A 15,253-nucleotide genomic window follows, 5' to 3' on the forward strand; every position below is an offset into this window, starting at 1 on the left:
TGTCATATGAAAATAGGGACACAGTGGGGGAAAAAAGCTCAAAATGTCAACTTTAATCTCAAAATTTCCACTTTAATCACGTAGTTTATTTTGTCAATAAAGTAGAACGTCATAAACTTCAAATCTTAAAATCATTTAATTTACAAGTTTCTCAAATCCCATCGTAACTAAAGTAGCATGTTAAATGCTTTGTTTTGTATTTGTTCTTTTATGTGCTTTATGTGTGCGAATTCTCTTCCTCCGACTGGACACAGAATCCATTACGTTTGTGATATTACAGCTCTTTGAATAATTAAAATACTGAGATGTATACTTGATATCATTTTCATGATGATAGGAATTAAAGCATGTATTAAACATGGGAACACGGTGGCGCAGTGATAGTGACGAGCCGGCGCCCTATCCAGAGATTGTTCCTGCACAGGGGCAAGATGCTTGCTGCGCCGTGCGCTAACTTCGATGAAATAATTTATTGCAGCAGTACTGTCTCTTTCAAATGTACTAACCCCCAATTCCTGTCCTTCCTTTTCTTTCTCCAAATACCCAATCGCCATACAATCAGCTCTGTAATAGACGTTAAGCCATCTGTAAGCTGAGAACGCAGATTCTTCAAAACTTTTAAGGAACATTGAAATATTGTTGTAGTACAAATTTAATTATTCTATCCTTCTATCCTTCCAGCGTCGCGCCAGCCCCAGCAAGAATACAGTGTGAGGTAGGAACAATCCGTGAATGAAGCGCCAGCTCCTTGTTGGGGCTACGACACCATGTCCTCACATGTTTAATTTTTAACAATTGTGAAAGGTTACGTCCCGGACACAGACAGGCAGACACGTATACAGCCATCACCACACGTTTATTTGACACAACTACTATTATATACAAAGTCCTTACGTGCACCACACCAAACCCCCCACAGTCTCTCACAAGTCCTGGCTTCTTCAGCCTTCTCTTCCTTTCCACACAACACACAGGGCCTCTCCTTGCCCCCTCTGCACCGGCCTTGTCCACCTCCTACCCGACTCCAGCCTTGATTGCAGGGCGGCGGCTCCTTAAATAGGTGGCTGATTGCGGGCCGCACCCAGCCACCTGCGACACAATATAGATTATTATATTTATCTGTATACAGTAATCCCTCGCTATATCGCGCTTCGCCTTTCGCGGTTTCACTCCATCGCGGATTTTAAGTAAGCATATTATGTAAGCATATTTAAATATATATCGCGGATTTTTCGCTGCTTCGCGGGTTTCTGCGGACAATGGGTCTTTTAATTTCTGGTACATGCTTCCTCTGTTGGTTTGCCCAGTTGATTTCATACAAGGGACGCTATTGGCAGATGGCTGAGAAGCTACCCAACTTACTTTTCTTTCTCTCTCTCTTGCGCTGACTATCTGTGATCCTGACATAGGGGGTGTGAGCAGGGGGGCTGTTCGCACACCTAGACGATACGGACCCTTGTCTAAAAATGCTGAAAGATTATCTTCACGTTGCTACCTTCTGTGTGCAGCTTTTAAGTATGCTGCACGGTGCTTCGCATACTTAAAAGTTCAAAGGGCACGTATTGATTTTTTTTTTCTGTCTCTCTCTATCTCTCTCTAACTCTCTCTCTCTCTCTCTCTCTCTCTCTGCTCCTGACGGAGGGAGTGTGAGCTGCCGCCTTCAACAGCTTTGTGCCGCGGTGCTTCGCATACTTACAAGCCAAACAGCCCTATTGAATTGTTTGCTCCTTTGAAGAGGAAGATATGTTTGCATACTTTTAATTGTGAGACTGAACTGTCATCTCTGTCTTGTCATGGAGCACAGTTTAAACTTTTGAAAAAGAGACAAATGTTTGTTTGCAGTGTTTGAATAACGTTCCTGTCTCTCTACAACCTCCTGTGTTTCTGCGCAAATCTGTGACCCAAGCATGACAATATAAAAATAACCATATAAACATATGGTTTCTACTTCGCGGATTTTCTTATTTCGCGGGTGGCTCTGGAACGCAACCCCCGCGATGGAGGAGGGATTACTGTAATATAATAAACATATTTTGCTGCATTTCATCTTAAAAATGATATCGTCATCATATGTAAATATGCGCTTTATAAAGTGACTCAGGTTGTGCATTATTATAACTGTATCGCAAGTTTACAGTGAGGTAATTGTACTTATAAGTACAAACAGTTCTACAAGGAGCACTTGATGGACTGATTGATTGCGTTTATAGTTCTTGGGATGAAACTGTTTCTGAACTTTGAGGTCCGTACACGAAAGGCTCTGAAGCGTTTGCCGTATGAGAGCAGTTCAAATAGGCAGCATGGCTGAGGCAGCGTGTGCTTGATGCTGTATACCGATAATTCTGTTTCCGATCAGCTGCTGTAGAGCTGTGATTCCACACTCAGATACATTGACATAAATACTCGGAGTGGTGTAGTGAGAGTAATATGGAAAAAGATGATCTGCTGTGGCAACCCCTAACTGGAGCAGCATGAAAGAAGAAGAAGTAGGTGCAGCTATTGTATTTGGAATAGTTTGGCTATTCCATGGACCATTATATTGTTACAGGTTAATTACAAACAGATGCCTTAAACTAATAAGCAATATGTGGTTAATTTCAGTGTATATGATAAAGCTGCGTCAGGGATGTGGATCTAAAAAAGAAAGGGAAACCACACTAGAGCAAAAACAATGCTTTAATGCTGGGTGCCGCCAGTTTACAAAACCGAGCAGAGAACTTGCATATGCTAGGGTTTGAGCTACTGTGAAAATGTGTGTGGCTTTACACCAAATTTAGGTTTTATACATTGCGATTTGAGCATGGAAACGGGAGTACTCAACATTTTTGTGCGTACGCACTGTTTATATATGAGGCCCCTGGAATGTCAAAGGTTTCAGTCATGACCTAAAGAGAAAATAGCTATTCTCTAACCTCTCAGGTTTAAAGAACAAGTGTTTTTAAAGGAGAATCGCCTAACGTGTAAGTTTTCATTGAAACGAGATTGCATCAGCCAAATGTTTCATCCAGCTATAATAAAAAAACTACAGGTGTTGGAATTTTAATTCATAAAACAGTCCTTCTTGTAGCAACAGATGTAGTATCTGATTTTGAAGGATGTTCTGTCATGGTGTTGGAGAATCTATTCAAATCTAAAATAATTATGGTAAGTATATGTCAACCTAATGTGGACAATAGGGAATTTATTCAAAATGTATTTCCATTAGTTCCTAATCTTATTCTGAGCACTCATAAAATTATAATGGCTAGATATTTAATTGCATTTTAAATCCAGCCTTGGGCACTTAATTGCAGTTCACAATCTATCAGACCCATGGACATTTTTATATCTAAATTAAAAAAAAATTACTTCTCCTTCTTGTCAGTACATCATAATTACTAAACTGATAAATTCTTCATTGATAATAATTTCCTACCCACTAATCAAATCTTGTTCAACAATATTGTCATCTCAGACCGTGCTACTCTTATTTTGGAGCTTAGATAACTAAACGCTACATAATCATCTAGCAGCTGGCATCTTAAACCCACTGCCATTAGCAGGTGAACACCTTTTAGAATTAATCTCTAAAAAATCGATAATTTGGAGACCAATGCATCCTCAGATGTTGCCTTAGGAGCACTCGCTGAAATGATAAAGATGGTTTTTAGAGGACAAATTATTTCCTATCTCTCTCATAAAAATAAACTAGAGACTAGGAAGGCATCAGAACTGAATACAGAGATTTCCAGAATAGATCATGAATATGTCAGAACTTCTATTGAGGTTCTTTATAGGAAAAGATTGGTGGGAAGTGTTTAGAACTATTGTCATAGATTTCTCTGTGGGGCATTGTATGGAGTTTGTGCATTTGCCCTATGTCTATATGAGTTTTCATCAAGTATTCTCATTGTCTTCCTACACCCCAAAGACATGCTCGTTAGGTCAATTATTTACTCTGATTTGCACAGTATGAGTAAGTGTGGGTGTAGTTCTTGCCTTGTGCCCGATGCTGCTGCTGGGAGCCTTCAACTCCACTCCCTTAAAAGAGACTTTAGAAAGTAGATGGACTTCAACTATAGTAACTGAATGTTAATTGTTAGCAATGTTATTATGTCCTAGATATCATAAAATTTGAAAAAAAAAAGAATAACGCTCTAAATGTATATTAAAACTGAGGATGCAAAAGGGGGTCCAAGCTATTCTATTACTCACAGAACTACTATTTTAACTAACAAACACCTTTCTTTATACAGTAGCCCAATAGTATACATTTCCCAGTCAGTTTGATTCCCATTGTTTAACATTCTACTTTTGTTGATGGTTCCTGCTTGCTCATTACTAATTTAAATTATAATACAACTTTTTTTTTTTTGCTTTGAATTTGATTCAGAAACTAAAGATGGTTATAAAGATAACAGAAGAAGAACTTTATGATTGCAAGAGCTGAACTCCATAAATCCCCAAAACTTAATTTGACTGAAATGGTAAGGATTTATGGAGTTCTAGGCTAACCTATGTGAGACACTGACTAATTGATATTTTTAATTTTAAAGCAAAGGAGAAAAGTGAGTTTCATGTGAACTGAGCATTGTTCAGTGTGAACCAGGAGCTTGCTTGAGACTAAGCTTCAAGCTTTGTTACCATTCCGTCACATGACGTTTGTTTTTCATTTTCAGTCTCACTAAAGCACTGGAGGCCACCCTTTCCTTGGAACTGACTCCCAGTGCCTTCATGGTCTTTGAAGATTATGCAAAAAGCACCTCAGGAAATGGACACAAGCTGCTTAAAAGCATAGGTGGTAAGAAGATATTCCCTTGATTTAGAGTTTCTACATTAAAGTGAGTTGATGTTATTGCTTCAGTCTGGCCTCGTTCTGCTTTTTGAATTTGGTTGCTTTTTTTATCCCCCCAACCAGTGCCTTGCTTGTGTTTGTTATAATTTTAACACTTACTAGATACCCAGGAGCAAAATGACTTGACAAAATTAAGCATTCCTTCTTTATTTCAAGATATTGTTATTAGTAGTTATGGTACTGCCTGAATATTGACCTAAATTCTTGGAGGTCTTCAACTGAAGAAATGTTCTGTGGGTATTTCTCATCTTGAACCAATGCAGTTATTACTTTTGCAGTCCTTGTTTCAGGCTGTGCAACCAGGAGATGGAGGAATATTTTGGGCAGAATTAAATAAATAAATAGAATGTAGGCCTACTGTTATGTGGGAATATTTATACAAATAAAAGGCATAAATAAGCAAATACACAGTACTGTGAACTGTGACAATACATACCAACATGAAATGTGAGTATAAATAGTCAAATATGTCACAAAATGTATTTTTGTTCCTGTTTCTTTATGTATTATTTTTTCATTTATTTATTGCTGTGACATACACATAAAGTGAAATAAGCCCCAAAGCGAACACTGTTACTAGATGTATTTACATGTGCCTCAATAACCCAGTTATTCACAGAAACCCAGTTTCTGAAATGCCATTTAAACCCTTATTCCAATTAGAGAAATTGGGTGTTTGGCCTTTGAGAAACCTGATTAACAGAGGTAGATTTATCGGCGAATTATCAGATTATATGGCCATGTAAACCCTTAACCAGGCTAATGTTCAGGAGTTTTTAGTCTGTGCATGTGCGTTGCACTCTATCACCCTTTGCATGTATTTGCTTTGCACAAGCTTTTAGCAGTCATGGGTAGAACCATCCACAAAATACATTTCCTGTGGCAAATGTTGAGGAGATTACCTTATTTGTTCTCCCAACTGACATAATCTATCTCAGTACTTCAGAAATCGTAAACTTTATGTCGATGAGCCGAACATGCAGTGCTAAACTCTGCAACATATTATGAATTGTTAGCAGATTGGAAAATGTAAACCTTCGGCCATGATGTGCCACATATACAGCAGACACTTTAGATGCAAACTCTTAATAATGATTGAATTTAAAGTAGCTGCTTCACACACTAATTCTGGGCAGCTCTTTATTGAACTCCTATCTGACGTGTATGGTCACTACTCTGAGCTTGTGCATGAGCTACAGGATTCCCGTATCAACCCCTTGTCAAGCAAAGTGGATATTTAATTTTTCTGGAAATATTCCTCCATAACAGGAGGCCTGCATTCTTTGAATTTTGGAGGGCCATTTTCAGCAATGCGGCAGTAAACCAAATTACTCAAAACATGTCTGCACTTTGTCGTGCACTTTTAAGCATTTTCACATAATAAAAAAATTGAATAACAGATTTCAGTTTTTATACTGTGATTGGGCATTTAAGGCTTGCATATGAATGGCATTTATAATTTGCCAAATAAAAACAAGCAGTAAGATAAACAACATAACATTTATTTCAAATGTAACAGATCAGAATTTCTTTTAATTTTTAATATGTTGGATTATGCAGTTCTCAAAATTTGTTCTTTGTAAGCTAGCTAGGTTTAAAGAAACAAAGGCCACCAGTGTGAAGTAATAACCTGCATACAGATTGTTCATCACAACAGGAGTGTACTAATTAACTGCATTTCTTAAACAATTGAAAAAATTCACCATTAGTAATCTGCATAAATTTAGCTATCATGTTTGAATCCTGTGCTACTGGCATAAGCTCTTGCCCCTGGCAACCCTGAATTGGATTAAGTGGGTTGGAGAGTGTATGGTCATCTTTTTAACTTTACTTATTGAAGAACATTGGAATGGAACATATTATTTAATGGTTAAATTAAAAACTTGAAATTATTTAAAACTAATAAAGTTAAATCCTTAAGTAATAGTGCATCAGAGATGTATCAATGTGAAAACCTTTGTTGCACAGCAGGCTTCACCTCCACATTTAACACTTGCCATAACCCCAGGCTTGCAAGCACTCATTTATCTCCCATTCAGTTTGGTTGTTTGTGGGTTAGATCATGCAGTTTATCTATCAGGGCTTGGACCATGTTTCAGTTCCAGGTGACTGGAGCCTCAAGTTCAGTGATGGGAAGAGCAGGAAATAAGCCTTGCAAGGAATGAGTTTAAAAGAGTAGAATATGATGGTGTTAGATATGAAAACCTATTATGGTACAGTGATGAATGACTCTGTCCGTGCAGATAAAGATATCAGCTGTTATAGCTACAGATAATCAGCTTTTGCACCTTCACCTCTTAAGAAATTATAAATGGTCAAAATAAATGTATGCTTGTAGAGAACCTAATATTGTCTATAATGGGGTTTCTAACTTTGATCCTGGAGGGCCGCAGTGGTTGCAGGTTTTTGTTCTAACCATTTTCTTAATTAGTGTCCAGTTTTTGCTGCTAATTAACCTTTGCCTCCTTAATTGTCTATTTTTTCCTTAATTAGCAGCCAATCAATAAAAAGATACAAAATGAGCCAACACATGAACCAGTGGCCATCATATAATATTTAAAAGTAACGAAAGTTCAAAATCTCATTAATATTGACCTACTCAGGTCCACCAAACATTTTGATGTGCTTTTAGAAAAAAGAAACTCTACAGTTTAAGAAATGTCTGCTGTGGGGCAGAATGAGAACACCAGCAATCCTTGAAATTGTATAATGGGTTTAATTAACAACAAGAATCAGCTTCTAATTAGAAAACTGGTTGGAGTAAAGTTGGTTGGAGTCTGGGGTCCCGATTAGTTGGCCATCTCTTGGCTTACTTCACATCTTTTATCAGAAGGTGGTTAAAATGAAGAGAAAATAAGTTAATTAACCACAGAAACTGGCCACTGATTAAGAAAGTGGCAGGGAAAAAAATCCTGCAGCCACTGTGGCTGTCCAGGATAAGAGTTGCACACCCCTTGTCTACAATATAATAATTTGGTAAATTACACTATTTTTTAAGTAGATAAATTCTTTAAATGGGCAAAGATACACTCTGTAGCAAATTTTGGGGTTGACACATTTTATCCTAACGACTGACTTTAAAGTCAAGTAGCTCATGATATTGAAACTTGCCTTTTCTTGGTTATATTTTTAAAACTGATGGCCTCCTAATCATAAATCATCTAACTTAGTTTATCACCATCCTTCAGAATTATTTTACATTACACGTTACCTTTATACAAGTAGTCAAAAAATATAAAAGTTTACAAACAAAAGGAAATTATTCTCTTAACCTGTTACAGTGTGGCTATTAGATTATCTTATAGCTGTGGTGTGCTGGCATCTCAAACAGTAACTTGTTAAATAATGGAAGGCTGACGCCTTCAGTAATTTGACAAGTAGTCTCCTTTGCCCAAGACTGAATAGACAATGTAAGATGTACACTTTATTCTAGAGATGTTGTTTTTGTACCACAGAGGTGTGACCAGAACATCATGTGTGGGTGGGCATTTGGCTTGTCTGGGGGGGCAAAAAATATCCATCCATCCATCCATCCCCATTTTTGTAGGGGGGTCAAATAATAATAACAACATAGTTTTATATAACATATAAAAGCAAAAATTGTGGCATAAATCATAACCTATTGTTCAATAAAATTAACATAGGCAATGGAACTTGTATTATTATTTTTTGTGAACAAATATAGAACTACATCTACAAGGTAAATATCAATAAAGTCAAATGTATACAACATATGAGAGTAAGAACAGAAACGTGGCTTATTGTAGTCATGGGAGGCTATAGGACATCAGTTTCCAGTGTATAACCTGGATATTATCTACAGGACGAGTCTGTGGTTACTCTTGGCAAATACTGAAATAAATTCATTCATGTCTAGATTTTCTGTGATGTTTTTCTCATGTGCCAGAATGACTAAATTTCTCTTCCTTGAATGCAGCATTGTTCGGCGGAGTGGAGTGAGAATGCGGTTCAAAGTAGAGAAAGAGCTTTCGCATGCAGCTGAAGACACACCAATGATGAGTGCTGTGATGCAGACATGGCTCTGACGTGCGGGATACTAGACGCGTGTTTGTGGAAGTCGCCACTGTCTTTTTCTAGAGCTTTTTTCCAATTAGTGTAGCCGTGTTTGGTGAATATGTCCTCGCGGTCTGAATTGTAAACACTAAATTTGTGGCAGGCAAAGCAAAAGCTGCCATCACGGACAACAGAATATTTAAGCCATGGTCGAGACTGATACCAGCTTGCACTAAAACATCTGAGTGTTTTTCTGAATGCGCGCTTGGGATAATTAATTAAAATGGGCTGGGATGGGCTATCCATATTTAAGTCAGGCAGACCGGACTGAATATTTTGTTGAAGGCAGAGGCTTGGAGTACCTGACATGGGCGCAGAGCTGGAGGATTGTGTAGGCTTATCTACATCTTTTGGAGTTTCAGTTTCCGATGTGGGTGCGCTGTGCTCTGTGTTGGTAGCAGCGGTGCTGGGCTCAACCATGGAGCCAGCAGCTTGCGGAGGGACAGAGGTTGAAGATGTCTGCTTTTTAATAAGCCACCTATGCATAGCCTTTGGTGTTACCAACCAGAAAATAAAAGAAGAATGGAACGTATACGCTGTTTTAATTAAAGAATGCGGTCAACAAGTTCAAAATGTGCTGCAAAATGTGCGGCGAAGTGAACTGTGAGCAGCACGGTGCCTGTCTAGTGGAGGAGACACTGACTGTTACGCCCCAAATTCAAACGGGCCGATTGGAAAGCAACTCAGTTTTGAAAATCAAATGTTATTCTTCTCCAGGGTTTTCATTGGACAGACAGAGCATTTCGCAGGGTGGGCATGGCTTGTCTCTGGGAGGGGGGACAGTGCCCACCCCAGCCCCCCCCCCGTGGTCACGCCTCTGTTACCATAACTCTATACATATCCCAACAATTTTCTATACAATTGCCTAGGTGTAATGGAAGACATTGCAATTTATGAAATATGTCATTTTTTATCAGTTTATAAGCTTTTGTTTATATAAAAAAGACAGCTAGAAACCTACATAATTCTAAATAAATGCTATATATGATATAAATGTCTTTAGTCATACACATTTTTTTTGTGCATTTCACATTGTATAAAAATAACATGGACGCTGATGTGAATAGGAGAGTGCCTGCTGGCATCTTTCCACCATTATATATGTGTATATATATATATATATATATATATATATATATATATATATATATAAGATAGATAGATAGATAGAGATATATATATATATTATAGAGAGAGAGATATAGATATATATATAGATATAGATATAGATATCTATACAGTGGAACCTCGGTTAAAGAACGCACTACTTAACGAACAAATTGGTTCAAACTTTTATTTTGAACAATTTTTGTCAAAATTTGGATAACAAACGCAAGCACAGACCAGTTTTTGTGCGTTCGTGCTCATTTGTGTTTTGACACGCTTGCTGTAAACATTGCTTTTCTGAGTGTTGTGTTCACTAACGTTACTTTTTTGTTATTTTTTCAGTTTTGATGTTATTTTTTATGTACATATTTACTCGTTATGGCACCTAAGAAAGAGAAACGTGTTAGTGATAGTGGCAGTAGGAAATGTGTTAGTGTAGCAGTAAAGAAAGAAATTATAGCAAAACACGAGAATGGCATTCGTGTTTCCGACATCACAAAGGAATACAATATGCTGAAATTGACTGTTTGTACAATTCTAAAGAACAAAGAGGCATTTAAGGTGGCTGAAGTGGCTAAAGGAGTGACTGTGTTAACGAAACAAAGGTCTAAAGTGCTAGAAGAAGTGGAAAAACTGCTGTCAATTTGGATAAATGAAAAGCAGCTGGCTGGAGATAGTGTTAGCGAAGCAATAATTTGTGAAAAGGCTAAGCAGTTACACAGTGATTTGTTTACCAAAACACCCAGTGCAAGTGCTGATGAGCGAGACTTTAAAGCGAGTAGAGGGTGGTTTGATAATTTTCGCCGGCAAAGTGGAATTCATAGTGTTATAAGGCACGGGGAGGCTACAAGTTCAAATGAAACAGCAGCAAAAGCCTTTGTGGATGAATTCGCGGAGTTTGTTGAAAGTGAAGGCTACGTCTCACATCAACTTGTTTAATTGTGATGAGACAGGGTTATTCTGGAAAAAATGCCCAGAAGAACCTACATCACCCAATAGGAGAAGGCACTAACTGGACTCAAGCCTATGAAAGACAGGCTTACACTTTTATTTTGTGCTAATGCAAGGAAGAGGAGGTTAGGGAGGAAATCACTAGTGCTCAGATAAAGGAAATTTGCAATAAGTGGATTGATGTGCAGGAATTTATTGAGAAGCACCCCCCTAACAAATTTGTGGCTAATAGGGCAATTAACATAATGAATGACAATGCAATATCACATTTTACAAAAATTCTGCAGCAAAGAAAGAGACAAATCTTATTAGATCACTTTCTTGTGCCCAAAGAAAAGGAATCGGGATGTGAAAAAAACCCCGAATCAGTGTTACCTGATGTTTTATGGAGGGGGATTCCCCTTCAAAACAGTAGCTTCCTTACCCTCTTCCTCCGCCATCCACCTATGCCACCAACTACAACAAACAAGGTAAATACAGTGCTGTTTTATGTAATTTAGTTTATTTGTTTGTACTAATGAAATATACAATTTTTGTATATTTTTCATCACAGAAAAACCCTTAAAAAAATAAAATGACAAAATTTCTGAGGCTGGAACGGATTAATTGTTTTTACATTAATTTCAATGGGAAAAATTGCTGTGGTTAGCGAATGTTTTGGTTAGCAAACAGAGTCGCAGAACGGATTAAGTTTGTTAACCAAGGTTCCACTATATATATATCTATATATCTATATATATATATATAATATGTGTGTGTGTGTGAGTCCTAAGTAGAATATAATTTAAAGATAATAAAGGGTGGGGATAGCACCTTTACCAAGCTGCTTGTTTGGTCTTTTCAGTATCAGATCATAGAATGTATAATCCAAAACATGTAACAATAGAATTCCCCAAAGTTTACTACATTTACTTTTAGTTTAAATTTAGGATATATTTAAAAGAAAACTGTACATTTTTTGTCTTTGGGCTTTGGCTTTAACAGTATTGTTTAGAGGTAGAAGCCTATTATAAGCAGTTTTGTGATGATTTTATGATCAATTTTTGTATATCAATATAATACTTGGCATTTTCTTCAGTTCCCCAGACCCCACGGCTACAGCCACAGGAGGCAAACTCGGCTACAAGTAGCTCTGTCACAGTTTACTGGAAAGTCAATGAAGGAGATGTGATTGACTGCTTCCAGGTTTATTGCATGGAGGATCCTCAAGGAGGTACTAACTAATTTAAATTTCTTATTTTAATAGGCACCATTTATTTTTGCTTATTATTAAGTTTCACTTGGTACTGTTTTATTCTAAATGTTTATGTGAACTGAGTCCTGCCCTTCAGCTATGAAATGATCAGATTACATGTGATGCTTAAACATTGATTCTTTCTTTCTAAATGCACTCTGTGGTTTGTTTTAATTATTATAATGTTAAAATAACTATGATTCTTTTTTGCAGTACTTTTTTCTTTTTAAATTGTCATTTTTCTAGTTCTGTTGGTTCTTGCAATTGCTTCTGGCACTTTTCAATATTAACTGTCTTCCTGAGACTCGCCTTCTTATTTAAATGAGAGATACGTTAATAAAATCTCTCAAATAATTTTGCTCGTACACTTCATTCATAATTTATTCCTTGTTTAAGCCAGTGTGTGGTTTTAATGATGCTGCATGTTTAGAACTTTTTACTTTCCCTGCATGTACCATATGTATGGAAGGCATTTTGACTTGATTTCTTTTGGAGTGATGTCTATCTGTGTGTGTACCGTTTGTTCCAGGATGCAATTCATTGGATAGAGTAACTCAAACAAGTTATCAAATGTTCACATGGTATAACATTCATGTGCGTTTGGGGACTAAGTAAGCTGATACGAAAGTTGGAACATTTTATATTTTTTGGTTACTTCATCCAAGAGTCATTTACCACATTTTTATTAAACATTTTTGTAACATTGTGTCACATTCAAAGGTAACAGTGATAACAGAATGCAATTAAATGCAGTGTAGACTACATTAAGTACCTGCTTTCTAACAGAACTTTACAATGTCATGTTGTTAAAACAGAGCACATATAGGCTTATGGTGGCCAATAGCTTTCATCTGCAGAAGATTCCAACTCAAGTGATATGAAAATGGCATTGATTGATATGCTGTTAATAGTTGTGAAAGTTCTGTGTTGTGAAACTAAACTAAATAACTAAAGGAAAGGAAAGGAACTGACTTATTGTATAACAGGAATGACAATTGTAATACTAATCTTTAAGTTTTTAATTTCAACCTCATGGTATACATGATGAAAAGTGTCCCTTCAGGCCATAACTCCCAACTCTTTGCCATACATTTTACCACTAACCAACTCCTTTAGCACGGCGCAAACTGTAGATTTGTCTAATTTTACTGGAGATATGAGCAGCTGTTAGATGAGTTAAAGATAAAAATGTGCAAAATATACAAGTTGATATAACTACTGCCAAGGTAAAATTGAAATAGTAAAATAATTTGTAGTTGTAATCAAGCAGAATGTTACTTTGTTTTTGCCAACTGTATAGCGCAAATTGTTTGAGATAGTTCAATGAAAATTGAACTATTTTGACAAATTTCCTTGAAGAAAATGTGTGCAATGTTTCAACAAAACTGGCTCACTGGGGGCTGAGGTTTTTCAAATGGACAGAGACAGATGTGACTATCATAATAGGTACTTCACACATTTGGATTCAGATCCCACCATATTAACATTGTCTCCACAAGAAAAGACACCAACTGTTACTGTTCATATAAAGCACTTTGAGATTATCATTAAAGGCTCTAAAGTATATGAAGGTTCAGAGACTCCAAATTAAAGAAAGCTCTGTCTGTGGTCTAAATTGGATAATCTGAACGTGTTTGGAAGAACCAGAAGCTTGCCATAGGTCATTGTGTATTCATTTTAACACAGAGGTATGAAGTTTACATGCCTAATAATTTGGGGAAATGGTATGCATTGAGTAAACCCTGATCCATTATAATTGTCTTTTATTATTTTCACAATTACAGCAATGGCTGAAGAATACAGGGTGACTGTGAAAGAGAGCTATTGTACACTAGAGGACCTAGAACCTGATAAGTGCTACTTGGTGTGGGTTATGGCAGTCAACTATACAGGATGTAGCCTACCTAGTGAGAAGACATCCTTTCGAACAGGTAAGGTAACCATACCTGCTTATTTGTACTGTACTGTGCGCGGGTGAATTTTTTTTTTTTTTGGACAGTGCTCTTCACAGAGTACATGCTCAGAGCACTGCAACAGTCTCAAAACTATAATGCAATTTACATAATGACCAAACATAAAATACAAAATAGGTTTACACAGCTAAACGGAACAATTTCAAGTGCCTTAACATAAACAAATTATTACGATATATGTCCATTAAAAGTTAAGGTGTTTCTTTGTCAGAGAAGGAGAGGAAAGCAAACACAGGATAAAGTTAAGGACAAAATCTGACAGTTACAATTTTAGATATGAAAGCCAACTGACTGCCCATTCAATCTTGGGCATTCCACACTTTTATATGTTTGTGCTAGGTAGTCTAATAAGATGAATGAGTCCTTTCATCTTTGAATGCCAAACCTACCGCAATCTCTAGGATCGACACCTTGGCAGTATAGCAGTAGCACAAGTGCCACATGCAGGAAACTGAAAAGAGAACCAGAGCAGAGAATAACCAGTTTATAATTATTGGCATGCTCAAATTATTGTGCAGATGACTAACCATTGAGTTGCAATATGAACATCTGCTCAGCAACTCCAATCAGGGTATGCTAGCCTAAAATAGTGAATCTTCAACCTGGATTTAAAAGCTAATACCAAATGGGGCAGATCATTCTGCTGCTTCCGTGTAGCTATAAGCTTTGCTTCCCGAAACCTGTAATAGATCTGCACCTTGAGATAATAATGTACACTCTTGTAATAATAAGTTCAGATAAGTAAGGGGGCCTTGGGCATTTAAAACTTTTGAAATTGACCTTAAGTTTAACTGGAAGCTAGTGGGAAAACCTAAGGACAGGAGTTATGTGGTCGTCATCCTACATCTAGTAATAATTCTGACAGAAGTATTTTGAGTGAACTGAAGGCTGGAAAAAATGATTTGAATAGCCTGTGAAAAAAACATTGCAGTAGTCAGTTCTACTAGAATAAAATGCATGCATGAACTTCTCAGTATGTTAGATATTTAGAAGCTGTGTTCATTTTTGTAATTTCTTAAGATAGAAAAAGCAGGTGTTAGTGTTGTACTGTGTGTTTCAACAGATAGACTGATGTCAACG

At 37.0% G+C, this 15,253-nt stretch overlaps 1 protein-coding gene across 1 annotated transcript in view; it reads left to right on the forward strand.

The window, feature by feature from the left end:
- The window catches only part of cmya5 (cardiomyopathy associated 5), an 80,529-nt gene that overhangs the window by 46,622 nt on the left and 18,654 nt on the right, over nt 1–15,253 (forward strand). The window contains exons 6-8 of the mRNA XM_051929495.1: nt 4,659–4,780; nt 12,045–12,179; nt 13,985–14,131. Coding sequence (XP_051785455.1) covers nt 4,659–4,780; nt 12,045–12,179; nt 13,985–14,131 — 404 coding nt within the window. The remainder of the gene's footprint in view (nt 1–4,658; nt 4,781–12,044; nt 12,180–13,984; nt 14,132–15,253) is intronic.

This window comes from Erpetoichthys calabaricus, chromosome 7 (genome assembly GCF_900747795.2).
Source record: "Erpetoichthys calabaricus chromosome 7, fErpCal1.3, whole genome shotgun sequence".
NCBI lineage: Eukaryota > Metazoa > Chordata > Cladistia > Polypteriformes > Polypteridae > Erpetoichthys > Erpetoichthys calabaricus.